We start from the raw sequence: 24,692 nt of genomic DNA on the forward strand, positions 1-24,692 counted from the left end.
TGTTGTGGGTATGTGCAAAAATAGACCGGAAGGGGGGGGGGGGGGGGGGGGGGAAGAAATTTTTAAATGCCTAATGCCGGTACTGAAGAGTGCCGGAGGGCCTATAGCACAGACTATATTTGGGTTCGCTAGACGTGGAGTCGGTGGAGCTGGAGAACAGTGTGCCCCTCACCATCTGGGACGTGGGCGAACAGGACAAGCTGTGGCCCAGCTGGAAGGATTACCCGCGACCCAGCCAGCAGCAAATTTCCCTACTCCTTCCCTGACTAGGAATCGCTGAAGACTGGCTGCAAAACTAACGAAACAACCGCACACCGACACACCACCTCCATCATTCGAAAGGCATCCACTCTTTCTACAACAGAAATGCAAACTAATAATACAAAACAAACAAAGAATACCCGGTTTCTCACGCGGCTGCAGGTAACTCCCTACCCCCTTCCTCTTCCCCTTTTGCTGAAGCGGCAAAGGACATGCCCAACCATCCCCAGCCTCAGGCAAGCCATCTCCCACCTCGGGGATTCCCCAAGCACCCGGAAAAAGACGGCGCTGCTTCCCGCAGCGCTTAAATGTTCTAGCATTCACCTGCAGCAGGCCTGAAATGGACAGAACATAGCGGATCACCCCCCCCCCCCCCCCCCGACGGCCCGAGACCGTGCTCCTCTCCCTTCCGCCAACTTAAAGCAACCATCCACGTCCTCAAGCAAGCCGTCTCCCACCTCCAGGATGCCCAGAACCCCAGCCCAACGGAAAAAGATGGCGCTGCTTCCCACAGCACATTTGACTTCCAGCGTTCCCCTACAGCAGCCCTGAAACGGCAAAAAAAACCGACAGACCAAGAACGTGCTCCTCTACCTTCCGCCCATCTAAAACAACACTGCTGCCTCAGCACAACACAAAAAAAAAAAACCCCGGAAAAAACAATCCACCACTCAACAAAGGCTGAGACCAAGAACGTGCTCCTCTATCTTCCACCCATCTAAAACAACACTGCTGCCTCAGCACAACACAAAAAAAAAACCCGGAAAAAACAATCCACCACTCAACAAAGGCTGACCCCCCTACAACCACATTTACATTTCACCAACAGAAAGACCCCCTCCACAAACCTCCTTGAGAGACAAAACCACACACACAATACAACAGAAACACACCCTCAAAGCCACACACCAATCCATCCCACTTTGCCAGCACAGCACATCCCCCAACCCCCCACCCAAAAAACAAATAAAAAAAAAGCCACACATCAACAACCTGCACACACACCCCACCCTCACACACTCACACACACACACACACATAAAAAAAAAGCCACATGCTAGCACCCGTTTCATTGGTTTCGGAAACGGGCCTTTTTTACTAGTATAGAGAGAGAGAGAGAGAGAGATGTAGATATATGTCCTGATCTAAAGTACTAGTAAATATAAGTTATATTTACTAGTACTTTAGATACAGACAAAAAATTGAAAGCCTAATATCAGTAGGAGTTGGAGTCGGACAGTAGAAAAATAGAGGACTCAGAGTCAAAGGTTTGGTGTACCGACTTCACAGCCCTGGTTACTAGCTTATTCATAGATGATTTACTTCCAGATATTCACTCAAAATCTAGCTCATTTTTCTTTTCTAGGTTTCAAGCAAAGATTTATTTTGCTTTTGTCTTTAGCAGATTGAAAAATTTAGGCTAGCCCAACTTTTAAAGTTTCTTCAGAATTCTGGTGAAATTGATTCATTATGCATGCTATATGTCCTGACTAGACATTTCAGTTCTCTATGGCTAATAAAATCTAGTCATGTTTCAACAGTTATTTGGAACAAGAGTCCACTCTACTGACAGTTTTGCCTTGCAATGTCAGTAGATGGGATGACATACCTTTTTGTAGGCGTAGGCTCTCCGGACGATACATGGGTCACCATGGCATCATTCATGTTTGGCAATGGGCGAGCTGGACTGAAATAAAAGTCAACCATGAGTTATCAACCAAAGAGTCTCAAACTGATTAAAGGTATAATAGTAAGCCCTATTAAAAGTGAAATTTGTGGTTCAGTAAAGGGGAACACAAAGATAAAGAACCACAGAAACACTATTTTTAAATTAGGCTCTTCTAATATAGACTGGCAATATAAAGTCACTAAAATGTTTTAAAACAGGGTAAATATATATAGTTATTCTGACAAATGTATGAAGTGTCCTGTCTCTATACTGAAATCTGCTATGTCACCTATATATTATGTAGTACCACATCAAGTAACACATATTTATGTCAAGTAGAATACTAAACACAAATAAGGCCAAATTTAGATAGTATTTGTAAACTACAGTGGGAATTTTCCACATCTGGACCTGGACATCTTAACTCCCCTTTTCCAAAGGCTCTGCCAGCGCCTAAAATCACTGCTCCTGTATCATTCCCTTCCCCACTGGGCAATTTGTATTACATATACATAACTTGCATTCAAAAGGCATTTCAGTGTGTTTTCTAAGCACAGAATATAAGAAACAGATGCAAACACTCCATATATAACCTCCTTCCCCCCCCCCCCCCTCCACTTTTAAATTAGCTATCTTCTATATATAAAAGAAACCATCATTATATAACTGATTAAATCATTCAGCAAATTCTTCTATATGGGCGTGAAGTTTGGATTCTCTACAGGATTGGTCAGAATCTCAATATAAACCTTAAATCTCCAATTTTGTATCACAAACACATATTCCTCTACAAATAAGCTACCCCCTTACAACAGGTCACAAAAAAAAACAAAAAAACATTCAATTTATGATAATTAACTCAGGAAAAGCACATGCTCCTTCCACTGCTAGATACTTTGTTTAAAGTGCATGGGTTTTTGCTTGTACTGACTCTACTGCAGTGTTTCTCAACCCAGTCCGTGGGGCACACCAAGTTAGTCGGGGTTTTGGCATATCTACAATGAAGATGCATGAGATAAGTCTGTATACCAAGGAGGCATTGCATGAAAATCTCTCTCATGCACCTTCATTGTGGATATCCCGAAAACCAAACTTACCCTGAGCATTTTTATTTTTATCACTGAATGATATATACCACATTGGAAGATAAGCAGTCTGTTTTGGGAGTTTACTTCTGATTAGCTTTTGTTTTAAGATAGGTGGCTGTCGGAAGGCCAGCACTGGTGGGGATGGGAATATCTCTTTCAGTAATTCATCCTCCTGGAGTAGAGGCTGTAGGTCTCTTATGATACCCAGAGTTGGAGAAACTGAGGAAAATCATAAGAGACCTACAGCCTCTACTCCAGGAGGATGAATTACTGAAAGAGATATTCCCATCCCCACCAGTGCTGGCCTTCCGACAGCCACCCAACTTAAAACAAAAGCTAATCAGAAGTAAACTCCCAACACAGACTGAAAAAGAAAAGGGCACGTTTCCCTGTAACATATCCAGCTGCAAGCTATGCAAAAACATTTCACAGGACCCCACAGTCATTCAAAAAGGAAAAACATTCAACATAAAGGAATCTTTCACATGCTCATCTTCCAATATGGTATATATCATTCAGTGTAAAAAAATGTAACGAAGGATGCTATATTGGAGAAACAGGCCAGATGCTTAAGACAAGATTCAATTTACATAGACACAACATGAAGAAAGCTGGTGCCAGTCAAATCCCCACCCCTGTGGGCCAACACTTTACAGGACCAGGACACTGCACCAGTGATTTCACAGTAAGAATCCTGAAGGGTAACTTTAAAACAATACAGGAACATAAGACCTTTGAAGTCAGAATGATTGAATATTTTGACACCCAACAGACAGGACTTAACAAAGATTTGGGTTTTCTAGCCCATTATAAACCATAAAGTTGTATTTCTCTATTTATCACTCTCCTCTCACCTACCCACACCCATCCTGTTAGACTATCAATGAAATGAAATGCTTTGATGTACCCATGCATACCTCCTACCCACTCCCACCTTGCTAGACTGTCAATGAAATGCTTTGATGCTTCACTTATATATACTATCAACTAACACATTTGCTTATTTCCGACCTGACGAAGAAGGGCAACCTTCGAAAGCTAATCAAGAAATGTATTAAGTTATGTCCAATAAAAAAGGTATCATCTTATTTTCTTTTCCATGTTTTATTTTGTTTGATTTCTATTGATAACAAGAAAGTATTAAAATTTTAGCATTTTGTGAATATAGATTAATATTTTTAGTAATATATGATTACACATTTAGATATAAGCTTTAACTAACTTATAATGTTTACAAGTTAATATGATACCCCATTAACAAAGTTTAGGTACGTATATGCTTTCACATATTTACATAAATTTCTTTCAGAAGGGCCTGAATATAGATTTTTTTTTAAACTTCTTGTTAGTTTTTTTGAAGTAAGGGTAGGAAGTTAGACTATGATTTCCCTCAATTCTTCTACAATAAACATTTATCTAAATTCCTATGTATTTTTATTTAATCCACTCAAGGAGATGTTATTAATTTTGCTGTTCTTAGTGTCATGCATTATGTCTCTCTTTGGTATATAATTCCACTCAGATAGCAGCATTTGTTTTTATGAATAGTTCAGGTTGCTTCCTAATGTCCACTTTGCTGTTTGTTTTCCCATAGAGACTGCCATGTTTCGAATGAGAAATGTATACAACGTATAACCCACTTTACATAGGCAAACCCACCATAATTAGATGTTAATGCCTTTTGATCACTACCAATTGGTGCAAAAGTATAGAGGCGGAAGAGCTCTGTCAAACCTAAGCCATTCAGACCACCTCATTTTGTTTTGTACTTTACCAGTTTTTGCTTAAAATAAATGCAAATCTAGACAAAGCTTTTAAAACTCTTAATTTCAGATTGATCATTTGAATGAAAATTCAGTACAGTCACAATTAATCTATATGGTTGTGCTTGAAGATCAACATTTAAATAAATAACTGTAAACTAGAATAATGCATCTGTCTTTTCCTACAGCACATTATCATTAAAGTAAATATGTACACAGATTAGTAATTAAGGATGAGTCTGTCCATACTAAACCAAATAGCAACGAAACTCTGCTGTTTTCAGCTATAGGTCTAAAACCAAGAAATCCCTTAACATAACCAGAACACAATTATTAAGTTATTTAAAAGGACATCAATGTTAGAGCATTTCAGTAAGGCTAGCAACAGAGGCTAAGTGACTAAATGCATTATGTATTAAAGAAAAAATGGAGATATACTAACTCCCTATGAGCTGTTTTTGCAATCTGCTCATTATGCATACAAAATACTGGACAGCAGCATCATTCTTATATACTGAAGCTTGGCTATCTGCAAAAAAAATTAGTATTGTGCAAGTCTGCCTGCTATAATCAACAAAATGATTTCAGGGTCTTGTTTTCCCTTCAAAAATATAATAGGTCTCAGAGAAGTTACAAAAGGTTTATGGATGAAAATAGGGGAATGCCCACATCCCTTTTGGCATTCTAAGCTAAGAGCTACAAAAGAGAAAGACAAGCAAAATAAAGCAAACCTTGGCGCTCGACAGCAAGTGCCTCCTCTCTCTCCTGGACAAGCAGCATCCTAATGCACTACACTGCTGTTGTCTCTAAGGAAACAGAGCTGTCATGTGACTAGGGATCTCCTGTTCATGAGGTATTTTATCCAACCAAACCTCTTCAGTGGAAGAACAGGTGCAATCAAACCATTTTAGAAGTGGGGAAAAGAGGCAACTGTGCCCTCCTGCAGTCGAACAACAAACAATTTTTGGTTCAAAAGATGAAAAAAAAAAACATTCTGTGCTTGTATCTCTCTTTAGCAATCTGAAGCGATGGTAGAGAACGTTAAAACACATGAAATACACATTTAAAATCTACAATAGCATATGAGTATATTTCTGTAATTCAGTTTTAGAATACACTGTTGGCACAGATGCTTAAGAAAGGAGGCATACCGAGTGGGAAATATATTGTAAACAAACAAACAAACAAAAAAACCCCCACAACATATTTATGCACAATGACAACAGCAGCTTCTTATGTAGTAGCATTTCAAATCCTATTAATGACATTGTGCCAGTGCTACAGATCAGTTCTCAAATCAGGAAAAATACATTTAATATGATTATTCTGACAACAACATTTCAAACAAGTGCTCAAAAGCGAGCTGCAACAAAGCATTATTTAAAATTGTGGAACACTAAGATAATTTACCATTAAAATGAGAAAATATATTTGATATGCATAAAAATGTCTCACTGAAAACTGCCTTACACATCACTGTGGTTGATACTTTTCATGCTTCACATCAGTGGCATAGCCGGACTGCCAATTTTGGGTGGGCCTGAACCCAAAGTGGGTGGGCACAAAATTTTCTCTCTAGCCCCCTCCCCCAGCAAAATTTAGTCACACTAATCAGATGCATTTGTCACACAGGGGTAAAGTGCTGCTTTTCAGTGCATCAGGTTTCAGAAAATAATTTATTTAATAGCCTAACACCCTTTTTAATGAGCTTTCAGAGGCCAAAACCTCCTGCCTCAGGTCAGTTGTTATGCTATCCTCTCCTGACCTAAGGAAGTATTGGTCTCTGAAACGTTATTAACACAGGTACCATATTACATTATCCTAAATTAAAAATAAAATTATTTTCTTTACCTTTGTTGAATGGTCATTTACTTTTTCTCATTATGTTGCTCCCAGTCTCTAGATTCTGCTTTCCTTCATTTTCGCTTAACTCTTCTGCGCCATTTGTCATTTTTCTCTCCTTTTTCTTTGCTTTCTTCAATATTTTCCAGCCTCTCTATCTGTCCAGATTTAATTCATCCTTACTATCGATTCTTTAATTTCCTTCATCTACCTATGGCTTTTAATCTTTTTCTCTCTTGTTCTCCCCATGCCCCTTCCTCTTATTCTGCAGTCTTTCTCTATTCCCCTTTTCCATCCAGCAGCTCTCCTCTTTCTCTCCCCATCCTTCCAATGTCTCCCCTCGTTCTTTCTGCATCCTTCTATCCAGTGTCTCCTCTTTCTCCCTACCCTTCCATCCAGTGTCTTCCCTCTTTCTCTCCCCATCCTTCCACCCATCTATCCTCTCTCCTGATTCTTCCATCTGTCTCTCTCTCCCTCCTTCTATCCAGTGTCTCTCTATCTCTCTACCCTTTTCTGTTCAGTGTCCCTTCTTTTTCCACATCCTTCCAGTCTCTCCCCTTTCTCTCTGCATCCATTCATCCATCCATCCATCTCCCCCTTTCTCTCCCCATCCTTCCATCGTGTCTTTCTCTCTCCATCTTTCCATCAGTTTTCCCTCTTTCTCTCCCCATCCTTCCACCCCCCTCTCCCAATTCTTCCATCCAGTGTCTCTCTCTATATTCCCTTCTTTCCATCCAGGCCTGCCCACCCAACACAGACCTGCCAAGTCTCCCATTAAACATGCGGCACCAGCTCCCATTTCTGGCCACTGCTGCTTCTTCTGTTGAGCAGCAGCGGCCAATAAAAAAAGCAAAAAGAGCTAAACAACAAAAAATGTTTTTAAAAAGCAAGCGCGGCACAGCAAGCCATTGGCTGTCGGCTCTGCAGCCGCTCCTCTTGCCTCTCACGTCACTGCCCCTGGAGGATGACCCCGGAGGAGCGCAGCGATGTGAGAGGCGAGAGGAGCAGCTGCAGAGCCGACAGCCAATGCCTGATGGCTGCCTGCGGTGCCGCGCTTGCTTTTTAAAAACATTTTTTGTTGTTTAGCTCTTTTTGTTTTTGTATCGGTCGCTGCTGCTCAACAGGAGAAGCAGCAGTGGCCGGAAATGGGAGCTGGTGCCGTGTGTTTCGCAGGAGACTTGGCAGGTCTGTGTTGGGTAGGTGGGCCTGGAGGGAAAGTGGCTGAGCCTGGGCCCGTCCAGGCCTACCCGTGGCTACGCCCCTGCTTCACATGAATAAAGGCAAACAATCAGGTCATGAAAGAGAGAAAAAAAACTCCAGGAGCTTTTAAGAAAGTTAAACTGAAAATAAATCAATCCCTCTGCAAATGTATTTCCATGACCACCATTTGCATTTTCAGCACAGAAAGTGCACATTGGTGGTAAGGGACACACCAATATTTCCTAAACGTTTGATGGGTTTGACCAAAAATAGTTAAACCCCATACCTCTGCTCCAGGCTAAGTTTCAGGATCAGCTGATGACATTAATGCAGTCCCTACCTACTGTCAAACCTCCTACAATGCAATGACACCAACTATTGAGGTTTTTTTTTCTCAGAAATGATAATGACAACAATAAGAATTTTGAGACCCCATCTGAGGTCGCAATTCAAACACTGAGAACTACTGAGACACCAAGGCAGTAAAAGAGGGTTGGCTGGTGGAAATGGGAAGAGACATACCTGGCTGTAGTGATGCAAATGAGGGGTCCTGTATATCAATACTGCCATCAGGCCCCTTTCCAGCCTAAAGAATGATCGGGCTAAAACTTTCCAGATTACTTAATCAGGTGAAGTTTGTTCTTACCTGCTAATTTCCTTTCCTTGAATCCTACTAGACCATCTAAACGTGTGGGTTATGCTCCCCATTCAGCAGGAAGAGGCAGAGAAAACTGAGCTTACAGTGACACCATTACAAGTATAAGAAGTGATGCAGCTCTGGAACTTGCCTTTATTATATTGCCAAAGCAGATCTGAAACAGTCAAGAAAATCATGCCAGCAAACACTGCAACACCGCTACTACAGGCCATCACAACTGGTGGGAGGCCCTAGACAGGAACACACTGAACCTTAGTCTTACTAGGTAGGTCCTGGACTGATCTAACAGAACTCATGGAAAGGAAATGAGAAGATAAGAACAAGCTTTAAGGACCACAGGCAAAAGGAAGATCAGCTCTGAAACATACTGTCTTTGCAAGGTAACCTAATCCTCACCTCATGGGAACAGTGACAGCTAAGAGGGTGCACTTCCTACATGCTACCATTGAGGGAAACCTAGCACTGCTGACCCCTTGAACGAACTAAGACTACCACAATCCAATGACGCCCCCAGTCAAGCCCCATAGCAGTACAAAAGGCTCCAGTACTGCACACAATGGCTGGTACCACTGTTTCAACACCCTCCTGCGATACTCTCTGCTGCAATGGCAAGTCAATGCACCACTACTACCTCACTCAGAGGCTTTACCACAGTGCTACCCAGAGCCTCATTCTTCAGAGGCCAAGAGAAGCCATCAGTCAGCTATGGAGGTCCAAACTTAGGGCTCCTTATATTAAGCGGCAGTAAGACCCAACGCGGGCTTACTGCTTGCTATAATGGAAATACCGCCAGGCTACCACAGCAGTCCAGCAGTACTTCCCACCCCTACTGCACCGTCATATCTAGTGCTACAAAAATTTATAGCTCCTTTTACTAAGCAGCGGTAAGCCCAACGCGGGCTTACCACTCGCTATAGCGGAAGTACCGCCAGGCTACCACAGCAGCCCGGCGATACTTCCCACCCCTACAGCGCCGGCATTTCCGGCACTACAAAAATGTATTGATTTTTGTAGTGCCGGACTGTACCCGGGAGCCCTTACTGCTAGCTCAATGGGTGACGGTAAGGACCCCACCCCCACCCCCCAAAAAATGGCTGCATGGCAAGTGCTTTATTTGCCACTCAGCCATTTCCTGCAGGAAAGCAAGACCTTCCCTTTTACCAGCCGCGGTAAAAGGGGGTCTCGGTGTGCTTGTAAAACACGCACCGACGCCAGCACTGGCCCCCTTTTGCTGCAGTTTGAAAAAAGAGCCCCTTAGAGATTCTCCCCCCATCTGCAGCATCAATTCAACTCCTCTATTATGTTTCTTTTTTTTAAACAACAGCTCCAGGTAGCAACAGGGGGGAAACAGAAATGCAGAGAGAGAGATGGAAACCTGGAAGCCCCTAGGGCTAGGAGGAAGACAGCATTCAAAGGAAGGTGGGGGGGGGGGGGGGGGGAGACAGTGGACCCCTTAGAGGCTATACTCATCATCCCCAGGCCAGAGATTTAGCTCCCAGACCTGCGTCTCCATCCTCTATGACTAATGTCCACAGGCCAAAATCTGTAATCATAGCACTAAAGAGAGGGATGCTTTACCTCCCCCCTCCCCCCTCCCCCTAGCAAAGCCCTACATGACCTCTGCCAGCAAAAGCAAGGGACGAGCTTTTGACTGGCTCCGGATGAGCATAGCCGCAGTAACCGTGTCCGTTATAATTATAAAAAAACTTCAGACTGCTCAAAACACGGCAGAAAGTGGAGAAAGTGGAGAAGAGAACCAACTGAAAGTAACAGGATAGATCATAAGGAATGCCAAGCCAAATGCAAAGCGGAGATAAGGAGGGCAAAAAAGGACTTTGAGAAGAAATTAGCGTTGGAAGCAAAAATACATAGTAAAAAATTTTTTAGATACATTAAAAGCAGGAAACCGGCCAAAGAGTCGGTTGGGCCGCTGGACGAAAATGGTGTTAAAGGGGCGATCAAGGAGGACAAAGCCGTAGCGGAGAAATTAAATGAATTCTTTGCTTCGGTCTTCACCGAGGAGGATTTGGGGGGGACACCGGTGCCGGAAAGAATATTTGAAGCGGGGGAGTCGGAGAAACTAAACAAATTCTCTGTAACCTTGGAGGATGTAATGGGTCAGTTCAGCAAGCTGAAGAGTAGTAAATCACCGGGACCTGATGGTATTCATCCCAGAGTATTAATAGAACTAAAAAATGAACTTGCGGAGCTACTGTTAGAAATATGCAATCTGTCCCTAAAATCGAGTGTAGTACCGGAAGACTGGAGGGTAGCCAATGTTACTCCGATTTTTAAGAAGGGTTCCAGAGGAGATCCGGGAAATTATAGACCAGTGAGTCTGACGTCGGTGCCGGGAAAGATGCTGGAGGCTATTATTAAGAATAAAATTGCAGAGCATATACAAAAACATGGACTGATGAGACAAAGTCAGCACGGATTTAGTGAAGGGAAGTCTTGCCTCACCAATCTAATGCATTTTTTTGAGGGGGTAAGCAAACGTGGACAATGGGGAGCCGGTTGATATTGTATATCTGGATTTTCAGAAGGCGTTTGACAAAGTGCCGCACGAAAGACTCCTGAAGAAATTGCAGAGTCATGGAATCGGAGGTAGGGTATTATTATGGATTAAGAACTGGTTGAAAGATAGGAAGCAGAGAGTAGGATTGCGTGGCCAGTATTCTCAGTGGAGGAGGGTAGTTAGTGGGGTCCCGCAGGGGTCTGTGCTGGGTCCGTTGCTTTTTAATGTATTTATAAATGACCTAGAGATGGGAATAACTAGTGAGGTAATTAAATTCGCCGATGACACAAAATTATTCAGGGTCGTCAAGTCGCAGGAGGAATGTGAACGATTACAGGAGGACCTTGCGAGACTGGGAGAATGGGCGTGCAAGTGGCAGATGAAGTTCAATGTTGACAAGTGCAAAGTGATGCATGTGGGTAAGAGGAACCCGAATTATAGCTACGTCTTGCAAGGTTCCGCGTTAGGAGTTACGGATCAAGAAAGGGATCTGGGTGTCGTCGTCGATGATACGCTGAAACCTTCTGCTCAGTGTGCTGCTGCGGCTAGGAAAGCAAATAGAATGTTGGGTGTTATTAGGAAGGGTATGGAGTCCAGGTGTGCGGATGTTATAATGCCGTTGTATCGCTCCATGGTGCGACCGCACCTGGAGTATTGTGTTCAGTACTGGTCTCCGTATCTCAAAAAAGATATAGTAGAATTGGAAAAGGTACAGCGAAGGGCGACGAAAATGATAGTGGGGATGGGACGACTTTCCTATGAAGAGAGGCTGAGAAGGCTAGGGCTTTTCAGCTTGGAGAAGAGACGGCTGAGGGGAGATATGATAGAAGTGTATAAAATAATGAGTGGAATGGATCGGGTGGATGTGAAGCGACTGTTCACGCTATCCAAAAATACTAGGACTAGAGAGCATGAGTTGAAGCTACAGTGTGGTAAATTTAAAACGAATCGGAGAAAATTTTTCTTCACCCAACGTGTAATTAGACTCTGGAATTCGTTGCCGGAGAACGTGGTACGGGCGGTTAGCTTGACGGAGTTTAAAAAGGGGTAGATAGATTCCTAAAGGACAAGTCCATAGACCGCTATTAAATGGACTTGGAAAAATTCCGCATTTTTAGGTATAACTTGTCTGGAATGTTTTTACGTTTGGGGAGCGTGCCAGGTGCCCTTGACCTGGATTGGCCACTGTCGGTGACAGGATGCTGGGCTAGATGGACCTTTGGTCTTTCCCAGTATGGCACTACTTATGTACTTATGTACTTATGTAAAAGTGCCAAACCCGTCTGAGAAAAACTGCACTGGCTCCCAATCAAAGAACGTATTGCTTTCAAAATCTGCACCCTGGTTCATAAAATTATCTACAGCAAAGCCCTGGGATACATGACAGATCTCATAGACCTACCAACCAGAAACACAAAAGGATCAACATGAACACACCTAAATCTCCACTACCCAAGCTGCAAAGGACTCAAATACAAATCAACCTTTGCATCCAGCTTTTCCTACATAAGCACACAACTATGGAGCGCATTATCAAAAGCTGTGAAAATAACTTATGATCACCTAAACCTCCGGAAATCATTAAAAACTAACCTGTTCAAAAAGGCATACCCTACCGACCCAACCTAAATGTCTGTACCCTGCAACACAACAAAACCAAAGCTCGTAATGGACATATAATAACTCTTCCTCTCTACGATTCTCTGATGTGTCTGTACACACGAACCTTATTCTACCACAACATTACTGTATTTGTTCATACCAGAATTGGCTAACGCCTTTACGGTACTATGTAAGCCACACTGAGTCTGCAAAAAGGTGGGAAAATGTGGAATACAAATGTAACAAACAAGTAAAGAAATAAAAATAGCGGGTATGGACTTTTCCTCCAGGAAGTTGTCCAAACCTCTTTTACACCCTGATACGTTGACCGCCATTATCACATCCTCTCGCGAGTTGCGTGAAAAAGTATTTCCTCCTATTTGTTTTAAAAGTTGATTGAATGCAGTATTTGCATTCAATTGCCATACTGTAGTTGCAGAAGTTATTTGCTCCTGTAGAAAGAAAACAGAAAAAGCCTTTCTAGAGTCCCTGATTTTTTCCTCAGCTGTCCTGTAGGCTAAAACTAGCAACTGTCTTCTTTTGTGTAAGATCCAGGGCTTTTTTTGTGGGGGTACTTGGGGGGTACTGAGTACCGGCACCTTTTCCATTGTCTGCTAAAATTGACCCAAGGGCCCCAAGTATTAATGAAAGATCTCAGGCTCTACACACCAATTCTGCCTTGTCATAGGTTCTGTGACTGGTTGCAGGGGGCCTGGCTATTGTGGGGTGGATCCCTCAGTGATCACCCCACCCTTGAAAGGTGGCCTAGCATTTGAGTACCGGCACCTTTTTTGCTAGAAAAGATGCACTGTTAAGATCTAACCCTCAGAAGGGGACTTCAAAAGAGATTATTTATGTCACCTCTCCTTTTGAACTGGAGGTAAAATTTATTTATTTATTAGGCTTTACTTACCGCCTTTTTGAAGGAATTCACTCAAGGCGGTGTACAGTAATTATAAAAATCCTGGCGCAAGCAAACAAAGAAGCTTCTTAAAGAGGAAAAAAAAGTCCTCTCTTCTAAGATAAGAAAAAAAATTAAAAGCAACAGTTTCCCCGGTAATAGAAAAATAGAATTTAAATAAACCTTTTCCTATAATAAATAAATCAGGCACAGAACTCGTTACAAACAAAACAAAAAACCCAAACAAACAAAACAAAATCTACTTCAATCTACAATGTCTTCTTCCTAATTGGCTGGAGAGCCTATAAATCAAAGATCAGCCTTGGGGTAGATAGGATGGATTTTTTTTTTTTTAAATTACATTTGTACCCCGCGCTTTCCCACTCATGGCAGGCTCAATGCGGTGGGCAATGGAGGGTTAAGGCCAGAGTCTCAAGGAGCTGCCTGTGCCGGGAATCGAACTCAGTTCCTCAGGAACCAAAGTCCACCACCCTAATCACTAGGCCAGGTTCCCTCTACTGGTATCTGTGCTCTAAACTTATTATGGCAAGCTCTAAAATGCAACCTAAAATACTAAACTTAAAAGGCTATACTATTGTCTAAACTGATTTTGCTGAATAAGTAGAGTAATAAAAAGACATTGAAATTACCTATTCAACTCCAAGTTTACCTTTTCCTAAGTTTGAATGTAATTTTTAGCAGGTAAGAGACACTGGTGAAGTTTTCCTCTATTCAGTAGGTCCTCTCTCAGCACCTCTTCAGGACTAGCTTTATTATACGAGCTCAAAATATGAAAAAGGCTGTGGGAGAAAAAAAAAAGACCTCAGGAAGAAAACTACAGTCCTATGATATGTAGACTGCAGCACCTGTATCATTGGTCAGAAGAAAAACTCCAGAGATAAGCTGCCTGCTGCTATTTCCTGCTTGAATTTGGCTAGGAGGGTAATTAGTACTGTTTCAGTGCTATGGCGGGGCAAAATCCTGATTGTGATTCATGTAATATTGTGAATTTGTTTATATAATCAGTAAGTTGTTTGGTTACCATGCTTTTCATCAGTTTGACCACCAGTGGGATTGATGCTACTGGGCGGTAGTTAGTGATTTCGTTTGATTTTTTCTTGGGATCTTTTGGTATTGGGGTGAATAGGATGTTGCCATTTTCCTTAGGGAAGAGACCTCGTTGAAGCATGTAGTTTAAGTGGGATGTAAGGTCGGCTATGAAGTGATGGGGGGCGGATTTTATTAGGTAGCTGGGGCAGGTATCCAATTTACAGTGAGAGTTGGAGAACCTATTAATCGCCTGGGTGACTGTTTCCGCGATGAGGAAAGCGAAGTTTGACCAGGTTCGGTCCAAGCCAGTGACGAAATTTTCGATATCGGTGTTGACCTGAGGTAGCGTGTTACGTAGGTTTGCAATTTTTTCATTGAAGTATTCAGGTTGTCGGCAGATGGGATGTCTGTATTGGTTGTGGTGACCAAGGTGATGTCTAGTAGTTTGTTCACGAGTTGGTATAATTTCTTCGTGTCTTTGTAAGAGACAGACATGGAGGAAGACACTGCTTTCCCTGGGTTTGGTAGCACTGAATGTTGCTGCTATGCCAGACAGATACCGACAGATAAAACAGAATAAAGGCTGGCCAATTTTTATTTATTTATTCATAATTTAATATAACATTTCATCTGACAAAGCAAGGCTAAGCGGTTCACAGACTAAAGGATAAACAGAAAGGAACTCCAAATAAGTGACCTATCAGAAACTCAGTCAATCCACAGGAGAGAAAATACAGCAGGCAGGAAATCGTGCATCATGCAGTTATCACATACTGCAGGATGATGGTATAGGCTTGTTGAAAAAGCCAAGTTTTTAGAACAGATTTAAAATTTTTAAATGATAATTCACTATGTATGTACAAAGGTAAATTAGTCCAAAAATAAGGGACAAAGAAGAAAACTGCATCATTTCTCATAACGAGCTAACTTGGCAATAGGGAGGCCTACGCGATGGTCACTTAGCAATCTAAGAATGTGGGTTGGGGTATGGGGAATAACTAAAGCATTAAGGTATGGAGGGGCACCCAGCCTAAAGTCTTTGAATGTAACTGCCGTTCCACTGGAAGCCAATAATGTTTTTGAAGCAGAGGAGTCACATGATCTGATTAATGGGCTTTGCAAATTAAACGTATGGCTGTGTTCTGTAGTGCCTGTAGCCATTTCAGGGTGGACTTCTGAAGACTGGAATAGACAATGTGCAATAATCAATATAAGACATAAGAAGGGAGAGCATCAAAGAATGGAATGAATCATGATCAAAATAACTCCGAACTGAGCAGAGTTATCGGAGTATAAAATATCCTGTATTACAAAGGGAAGTCACCTGGCAGGAAAGAGAGCTGATAGTCTAGGGTGACCCCGATATCAGAATGAGTCAACTGGACTCATTTTGCCACTAAATAGGTAAAGGTCAGAAGAAGTGCAGGATTGATGGCCAGTAAGTCAACAGCTGACAGTTTTATTCAGGATTAAGCGATGCAATTGAAACCACTGGGCAACAGAATTAAGACAAGTTTGTAAGTGAGAAAAGTCTGGATTGCCTGCATCTGTGTAATAAAGCAGTAAAATATCAGCACACAAGTGGAAAGAAATGGCAAAACTTTGAATTAAAGTGGTTAAAGAACAAAGAAAGAGATTAAATAAAGCTGGGGAAAGGATAGATCCTTGTGGTATACCACATGAAAGAGGTTTGAGGCGTGATTCTTCAGTAGATGTAATAACTCTACAGGTGCGATGGCAAAGAAATAACAAACTAGCAGAGAACTGTATCAGTAAAACCAAGTGAAGCCAAATAAGCCAACAAAAGCAAATGATCAATAAGATCAAAGGCAGCTGAAAGATCTAGAGATACAGCCAGAGCTATGAAACCTTTGTGTTAATCCGTTCGTGAGCCCTTGAGCCTAGGCCGAGGCTTAGAAAGGATCTTGGCCAAGGCCTAGGGTGGACCAAACAGGCGCTACACAATACCACAGCCACAAAGCCCCGCACACTCAGGACACTCAACCAGCACCAGCAGAAAGGGGAGATAGACCACTCAGGCAGGCCTCACGGCCGAAAGAGAACCCACTCGTACAGAGTCCAAGCGTACGGGCTTCACGGCCGATCTGGAACCGAGTCACAAACTAGGGAAGGGGAAAAAAAACAACAAGGGACTGGAGCACATGCAACGCACACAGTGCTAGCTAGTGACACAAGGGAAGGGCGACAGACAAGAAGCTGGCAGGTACAGGCTACAACCAGGGGAAGAGAAAGCCAAGGACAGAATGGGACACAGACTCTATAGGAGTGAAGCTCTACAGGAACACTCTAGGCTGTACCATACAGCACACAAATACACTAGGCTGTACCACACAGCACATAAATACACTAGGCTGTACTACACAGCGCACAAGGGAAAAGGAAAGCCACCTGTGCTACACAGAACTCAAGGATTAAGGGAAACCACTTATAGGGATACACAAGGCTGTGCTACACAGCACTCAAGGGTCAAGGGAAACCACACACAAGAGTGCACAAGGCTGTGCCACAGAGTCTAATAACAGACACTACCGACAAAGGAAAAGGAAGCAAACATGGAAAACTGCCTTTACATACACCCGACAGATAAGAAACAATGCGTACAGGACTCAGGAGACAACCACAGCAGACAAAGAGTTAGAGCAGGCTAAAGGGAAGGGCTGCTAACAACACTCATGTCAGGAAGAAGCAGGGCTTACACAGTAGTCAAAGGTTTAAAGCTAACAAAGGAAAAACACAAACAATGTTCCTACCAGAACTCAGCAGCACACAGAGACAGAGCAGAGAGAGCACCCACAGGTGCATGGGAGCAAGGTAATCAGGGAAGCAGCTAAGCTAGGGAAGCAAACAAGCATTCGCTGGGAAAACCAGCACACAGACAGAGCACCCACAGGTGCAGGAGAGCAAGGTAATCAGGGAAAGCAGCTTAGCTAGGGAAACAAACAAGCATACGCTGGGAACAACCAGCACACAGAGAAGTTATGAGCAATGAGAGGAGTAAACAAACTCTCACGAAAGCACGGTGTGCTACTAGCACAGACAGAGAGGGTAACAGGCTTCAGCTGACAGGGATCAAACACTAAAGCATGGACTGTGGGGAAAGGTAGGTTTCAATAGATCTGACTTCTGACGTCTGCTGCCTCAGACGTCAGCTCAGTCCCGAACAGGCCAATCAGAAGCGAGTCCCAGTCATTCCCCTGCCTGTCTAGCAGAATCATAACATAAGACAGTGGTTCTCAAACTTTCTCGGTTCAAGGCACCCTTAATGTGTGAGTCATTTTTTCACGGCACCCCTAAGTCAAAAGAAATATCTAACAGTTGACCACAGCACCACCACCACCCCCCCCCCCCCCCCGGCGGCTTATTGCTACTACATCAGAGGCAAACAATATGCATACTACCTTCAAAATGTTGGTATTATTAAAAATGAGTGCAATGTGATAATGTTCATAACTATCACTTAGTCTTAAAATCATATAAATTAGGGCCCCTATGTGGTTAAATGAGTAGTAGGCAAGGGGTCAATAACAAGGCTGAGCCCCAAGCCTGCTCATTTGATGGATAGGGGCTTTCAAGACAGTGGGGAAGGAGGAGGGTGAAGGGTAGTGAGCATGGAGAAAACAGGAGGAGACTTTGTGGGGAATTGAGGGAGAGGATGGGTGTGGGAAGTTGTGATAGAAAGTCTGTGAGTGGCAGCTTTGCAATGTGAGAAAAATACCTGGGCTTGCTGGAGAGTCATTTTGATGGCATCTGCCTCTCTCTCTGAACCCCGTTCCACTCTGAGGTGTCACTGGCCACAGCAGCAATTCATATTCTCTGCCTGTGTCAGCCCGCAGGCTTCCCACTGCCACGTCCCACCATTGAGAAAACAGGAAGTGATGTCAGGGCAGAACGCAGCAGAGGAAGACCTGAGGGGCCAGCGCAGGCAATGATTATGAATCACTGCTGCATTGTTTCTCAGCTGCAGTTTTGGGTGAACTGTGTGTCAGCTGGCGGCGAGAAGCAAGGATTCGCTGGTCTTGCAGTCTTGTGTGCGTTCTCTCAAGCTACAGGCCAGCTACATGGTGGCAGTGTGCACTTGATGCATGCCCTTATCTTCCATTTCCTTGCGCGGCATACAGTTTGGGAAATGCTGGTCTAAGTAATAAAAGCCAAAAAACTGTTCAAATAGCACTTTACAGGGCCACTACAAAAAATAACAATTCCTAGAAGAGATTAACATTAATATGCCAGATGGTGGTTGTATTTAACTGCAGTTACGATACATATATATTGCAAAGCGCAACAGTATAGACAAGTCCCCCAGAGCAAATAACATCTCTTTTGACATTCTGATAGAAATTTATAGTCAGAAAAAAATGCACAACTTAATTTTGATAGTAAGCATGCGAATTGCCTTGGAATTCTGGAAAACATTTGCTATACTAGCAAACAATCCTAGAAAATTCATTTAATAACAAGGTAATGTAAAACCTTTTCATATCATATGGTAACAGCTGTTAGTGTATCTGGGTTTAAAAAGGGTTTGGACAAATTCCTGGAGGAAACATCCATAGTCTGCTATTGAGACAGACATGGGAAGCAACTGTAGTATGGTGTGTTGCCATGATTTGGGTTTCTGCAAGGTACTTGTGACCTGGCTTAGACAATGCTTGGAAAACAGGATTCCTCCTATGTCTATTTCCTCTTAAATTCATCGTATGCCCCCTCATTCCAGAGTTTTCACCTCCTGTACATTAACGCCACTGAGGAATCCATAGCATCATTGTGCTTTTTGAGCTGATCAACCAGATCCTCTACTTTCTCACCAAAAATGTTATCCCCCTGACAAGGAACATCCGCCATCCGCTGCTGGACCGAATGATCCAGGTCAGAAACTTGCAGCCATGAGAGTCCGCGCATCACTATACCTTGAGCAGTGATTCTGGATGCTACATCAAAAGTGTCGAACGTACCGCTGGCCAGGAATTTGACACGCCTTCTGCTGCTTGACCACCTGGCGAAAAGGCTCAGCCTGCTCCGGAGGGAGCGCATCAACCAAGCTAGACTGTTGCCTCACCGAGTTCCGCAAGTGGATGCTCGTGAAGACCTGGTATGTCTGAATTTTGGCTGCAAGCATAGCGGCCAGATACACCTTCCTCCCAAAAGAGTCCAAGGTTCTAGATTCTCTGCCTGGGGGGCACCAAGGCATAGTCCCTAGTACTTTTGGCTCTTTTGAGAGCGGAGTCCACCACCATGGAGTTGTGAGGTAGCTGAGACTTCATCAATCCAGGCCCCCCCCGTGGATCCGATATTGGGATTCAGTTCTCTTCGGGATCAAGGGGTTAGACAGAGGGAACGACCAGTTTCGCATAAGGACTTCCTTCAGTACATTATGCAAAGGAGCCGTTGCAGCCTCTCCAGGTGGAGAAGGATAATCCAGGACCTCGAGCATCTCAGCCCTCGGCTCATACTCAACCTCCATAGGGAAGGGAATAGCCGCAGCCATTTTCCGGACAAAGGAGGTAAAGGATAGACTCTCGGTGGAGACAGTCTCCATTCTGGTGGAGGGGAAGGTTCAGAAGGAATCCGATAGGACTCGTCAGAAGAAACGTACCTGGGATCCTCCTCTTCCTCCCATGAACGCTCATCTTTTGTATCGGACAAGACATCTCTCAGAGCAGTTAGAAACTGAGCCTGCCTTGACGCCAAGGAACCATGTCCTCGATGGTGGTGCCGAGAAGTCGACGCCCGCATAGACTCCGGTGAAGCTTCCTCCACCGACATCAAGGGCGAGTCAACCTGGGTGGCAGCCGACACCGATGCCGCAGGTGGCACTGAGGTCGGGGACCTCACCACAGGCGAAGGGCCAGAAACCGCTGTAGCCGATGGTACAGAAGGCGCAAGCACCCCCGACACCGAAGCAGACTGGTGCAGTAACCCTTCCAGAAGGTCTGGAAGAGCAGGGTCCTGATGCGCACTTCAAGAGCCGCCGTCGGACAAGGCTGCAGGATCGGCATATGTCGAGGCTCGGGAGCAGGTACCGGGCTGCTAGACCGACGCATTGGCACCTCCTGAATAGAGGGAGAGCGATCCTCTCAGTGCAGACGCTTCTCGGGTGCCGAATCCCTCGACGCCCCAGAGCTCCCAGCACCATGTGTCGAAGGAGATCGAAGACGGTGCTTCTTCGCCTTCACTCGACACCAGTCATCAAGACTCCTCGGTACCGTTAAGGAAGATGTGGAATCCTCACATCTCCTCAGGGCCCGGTCCGACAAAGGTCGGTCCTGGGGGGCCTGCATAACAGGAGGCCTCGAGACAGGTGACGATCCACTCGATGCCTCACTGCTCCCAGCACGAGTAGGTCATTCTGCAGCCATTACCTTCGCTCCCAACGTCAATGCGTCCCTCGGTACCAAAGTCGATGTTGACGTTGAAGGACCGGACTGAGCCCCAAAAAGCTTCTCTCGTTGAGCCTCTCAAGACGCTCGGGTCCATTTCTTCATGTGAAGACACAGACTACAAGCAGCTGGGCTGTGGTCGGGCCCAAGGCACTGGATACACCAAGACTAGGTATTGGTACCCGACATAGTTCGGTTGCACCGAGTACAACGTTTGAAACCGCTGGGTGTCTTCGATGACATGGAAGAAAAAATGGCTTCGGCGAAATCAAAAGACGCTATCGTGCCTGTTAAAAGAAAAAAGGGCAGGAAAAGAAGGGAGTAACCCGACCGCACGGCCTAAGCCGGCCACGTCGAAAAACAAAGGAAACTTTAAAAGGGGCAAAAAAGTAAAGAAAACTATGAGAGTTTTAAAAAAAAGCAGTAAATCGTAAGAAATAAAGAAAGAAATCAATGCAGAAAACTCTCTCGGGCCTGCAAGGAGTGGGGAAAAACTCGACTGAACCTCACCACAGAGAAAAAATAACTAAGCGGGAACGCTCATGCGACGGGCGGGAAGACGGCTGCGCTGAGCGCGTGGCAGAAGGCTTGGCAAAACCTTTTTTGCATTTTGCTTGCAAAATTGCCAACTCCCGGGCCAACGCGGACGTCGACACACATGTGAGAACAAGCAGCCTGCTTGTCCTCGGAGAATGAGCTGCTAGGTTAAGTGTAATATGCTGGATCATCAATAAAATTGTTGAAACACAACTGATTCCTAGTTTCAACCTAATTAAAAGTTTTAAAAATCCTGAAAGTTGGGTACCTAATTCTCATAACATGTCGTCTGTTTTGGTGGCCTTTTACTAGGTGGAAAAATCTCAAATGACACGATTACGATATAGGACAAATTACTACTCTAACCAATGAAAGATAATTCCAACGGTTCTTTGGTATACATCCACATGCTACACAAGCTGGTATGTTTCTATAACTGAGATTAAATAAAAATAAGCAGATCTAATCAAGCTGAAAAATGTGACAGCGGATGAGCAAGAGCGGGAAGGAAAGATTTAAGGATGCAGCTGATAGTTTATTTAGGGTACACCAATATGGTGGCTGCACAGGGAAAATGGCTTCAACTTTCTGACATCATGTCATCTATAATTATTCTCTATGTGCTCTAATTTTCCACAGATATGTGTAAGCCACATTGAGCCTGCAATTGGTGGGAAAATGTGGGATATAAATGTATTAAATAATAATAATAATAATTGACAATGGACCAGGTTTTATTCTTTACCAGTTCAACCTGGACTTTTTTAATCTCTTCAAGCCTTTGGTCCACAGTTGACAATTTTGCTTTCACATTACCCAATGCACCACTGAAGTTCTGGGTCAACATTCCCGTAGTTGCTTTTGCCTCTGCGATCTCTTTAAATGAAATATTAAGCAAATCATTAAATCTCACCGGTGCAGTCCAAACTGTGTCCAGGGAAATTACCAACAGCATCAGGAGCACTGTGGCAAGTACTGAGGATACTTCCTCCCCCTTGAGGAGCCACCACAGCCATTTCACCCAAGATCCTCCCTGTTAAATCAAAGTATTATCCACTATGGTACAACCTGCTCATGACTGAGGTCACCGGATCACCTTGTTCTCCAATGCTGGCCCTCTGGCCGCTTCAGCTGCAAAGACCTCATCAGAATGCGCTGAACTTGTGCTGACATTGTGAGGACTCTCCACTCATTAGCCTCACAGCTCTTTGGTGGGGGATAATGAAATCTCTTCTCCAACTGACACATAGACGGGCATAATTGAAAGGGACGCCCAAGTTTTCCTGGGGACGTCCTCGCAGGATGGCTCCAACAAGGGGCGGGGAAAACCGTATTATCGAAACAAGATGGGCGGCCATCTTTCATTTCGATAATACAGTTGGTGACACCCAAATCAGCAAATTTAGGTCGACCTTAGAGATGGTCGTCCCCAGGACTTGGTCGTTTCTGACTTTCAGCAATAATGGAAAGCGAGGACGCCCATCTCAGAAACGACCAAATCCAACTCATTTGGTCATGGGAGGAGCCAGCATTCGTAGTGCACTGGTCCCCCTGACATGCCAGGACACCAACCGGGCACCCTAGGGAGCATTGCAGTGGACTAACTGATGCACTAACTGGACGGAAAAAGCCCTTCTCTTACCGATCCCTTAGCAATTCGGAAAGGAACGGGCATGCATGAAGGAAATCGCATGCACGTGGCTGCTCTTCGCATGACAAAGACGGCTTCATACATGCAGACAAGCTGCATGTATAATAGCCGTCTACAACCTTAAATAAAATGTCATCTACAACCTTAGAAAAATACAAGTCCAGGTGAAAGCATCCAAGTGCTCGTCAAGGACGCCTTTCTTTTTTTTTTTTTTATATAGAGTATGGGTGAAGGATGTCCTTCACTATGCCTCTGTCCCTGCAACGACAGTTGAGGACGTCCAAAATGTGGATGTTTCTGTGAGAAGGACATCCAAACCTGGATGTTTCTGTGAGAAGGACGTCCATGCCTGCTATGCCTCTGACACCCCCTTTATTTATTTATTTATTTATTTGGATCACAAATAGCAGCAGTGGGATTTGAACTGGCCACCTCTGGATTGCAAGACCAGTGCTCTAACCACTAGGCCACTCCTCCACTCCACTCCCTTGAAATTTGGCCATCCCTGTGTGTGTGTGGGGGGGGGGGGGGGGGGGCAGTTGAGGACGTCCAAAATGTTTGAAAGAAGGATGTCCATGCCTTTGTTATGCCTCCACTGACACACACATACCTCCCCCCACCCAGGGACCTGCATAATACCCCTCCCCCACAGGGACGGCTAAATTTCAAGGGAGAAGAGTGGAAGAGTGGCCTAGTGGTTAGAGCACTGGTCTTGCAATCCAGAGGTGGCCGGTTCAAATCCCATTGCTGCTACTTGTGATTCAAAATCCAAATAAATAAAGGGGGTGTCGGAGGCATAGCAGGCATGGATGTCCTTCTCCCAGAAACATCCACATTTTGGACGTCCTCAACTGCTGTCGCAGGGACGGAGGCATAGCAAAGGACGTCCTTCACCCATACTCTCAAAAAAAAAAAAAAAAAAAGACGAAAGTTTTTAAAGTTGTTTTTTTTTCGGGGTGGGAGGTGATTAGTGACCACTAGGGGATTCAGGGGAGGTCATCCCCGATTCCCTCCGGTGGTCATCTGGTCAATTAAGGCACATTTATGTGGCTTGGTCATAAAAAAAAAAAGGACCAAGTAAAGTTGGCCAAGTGCTCGTCAAGGACACCCATCTGTTAAGCACACCCCAGTCCCACCGTCGCTACGTCTCCGACACTCCCCCGGGAACTCTGGTCGTCCCCGCAACGGGAAGCAGTTGGGGACGCCCAAACTCGGCTTTCGATTATGTCGATTTGGGCGACCATGAGAGAAAGACGCCCATCTCCCAATTTGTGTCGAAAGATGGACGCCCTTCTCTTTCGAAAATAAGCCTGTAAGTCTCTAGTCTGCGGGTTCAATGCTGGAGCCACTCCTTAACTAACTCTAATGGAAGAACCCTGAAGGAAGTCTGAAATCTGCGGCTGTCCCAATGCAGCAGAGAAGACTGCGGAAGGGTCTCTCAGAAATCCCTTCTTTTGTTGGGAATTATTTCCACAAAGGACAAGTAAGAATAAGCAAAAGGACAAGGACTACCAACTTCCTTAGGTAGGCACCCCCCCCCCCCCCCCCCCATCT

At 44.3% G+C, this 24,692-nt stretch overlaps 1 protein-coding gene across 2 annotated transcripts in view; it reads right to left on the reverse strand.

Moving 5' to 3' along the window:
- Positions 1 to 24,692, reverse strand: part of DTNB (dystrobrevin beta) — a 425,808-nt gene that overhangs the window by 279,057 nt on the left and 122,059 nt on the right. For both annotated transcript variants that reach the window (XR_003941631.1, XM_030198634.1), the window contains exon 10: positions 1,871 to 1,948. Coding sequence is in view for 1 of the 2 variants with exons in the window: in XM_030198634.1 (XP_030054494.1) it covers positions 1,871 to 1,948 (78 nt within the window). In the remaining variant the exon portion in view is untranslated. The remainder of the gene's footprint in view (positions 1 to 1,870; positions 1,949 to 24,692) is intronic.

The sequence above is a fragment of the Microcaecilia unicolor genome, chromosome 3 (genome assembly GCF_901765095.1).
Source record: "Microcaecilia unicolor chromosome 3, aMicUni1.1, whole genome shotgun sequence".
Lineage (NCBI taxonomy): Eukaryota > Metazoa > Chordata > Amphibia > Gymnophiona > Siphonopidae > Microcaecilia > Microcaecilia unicolor.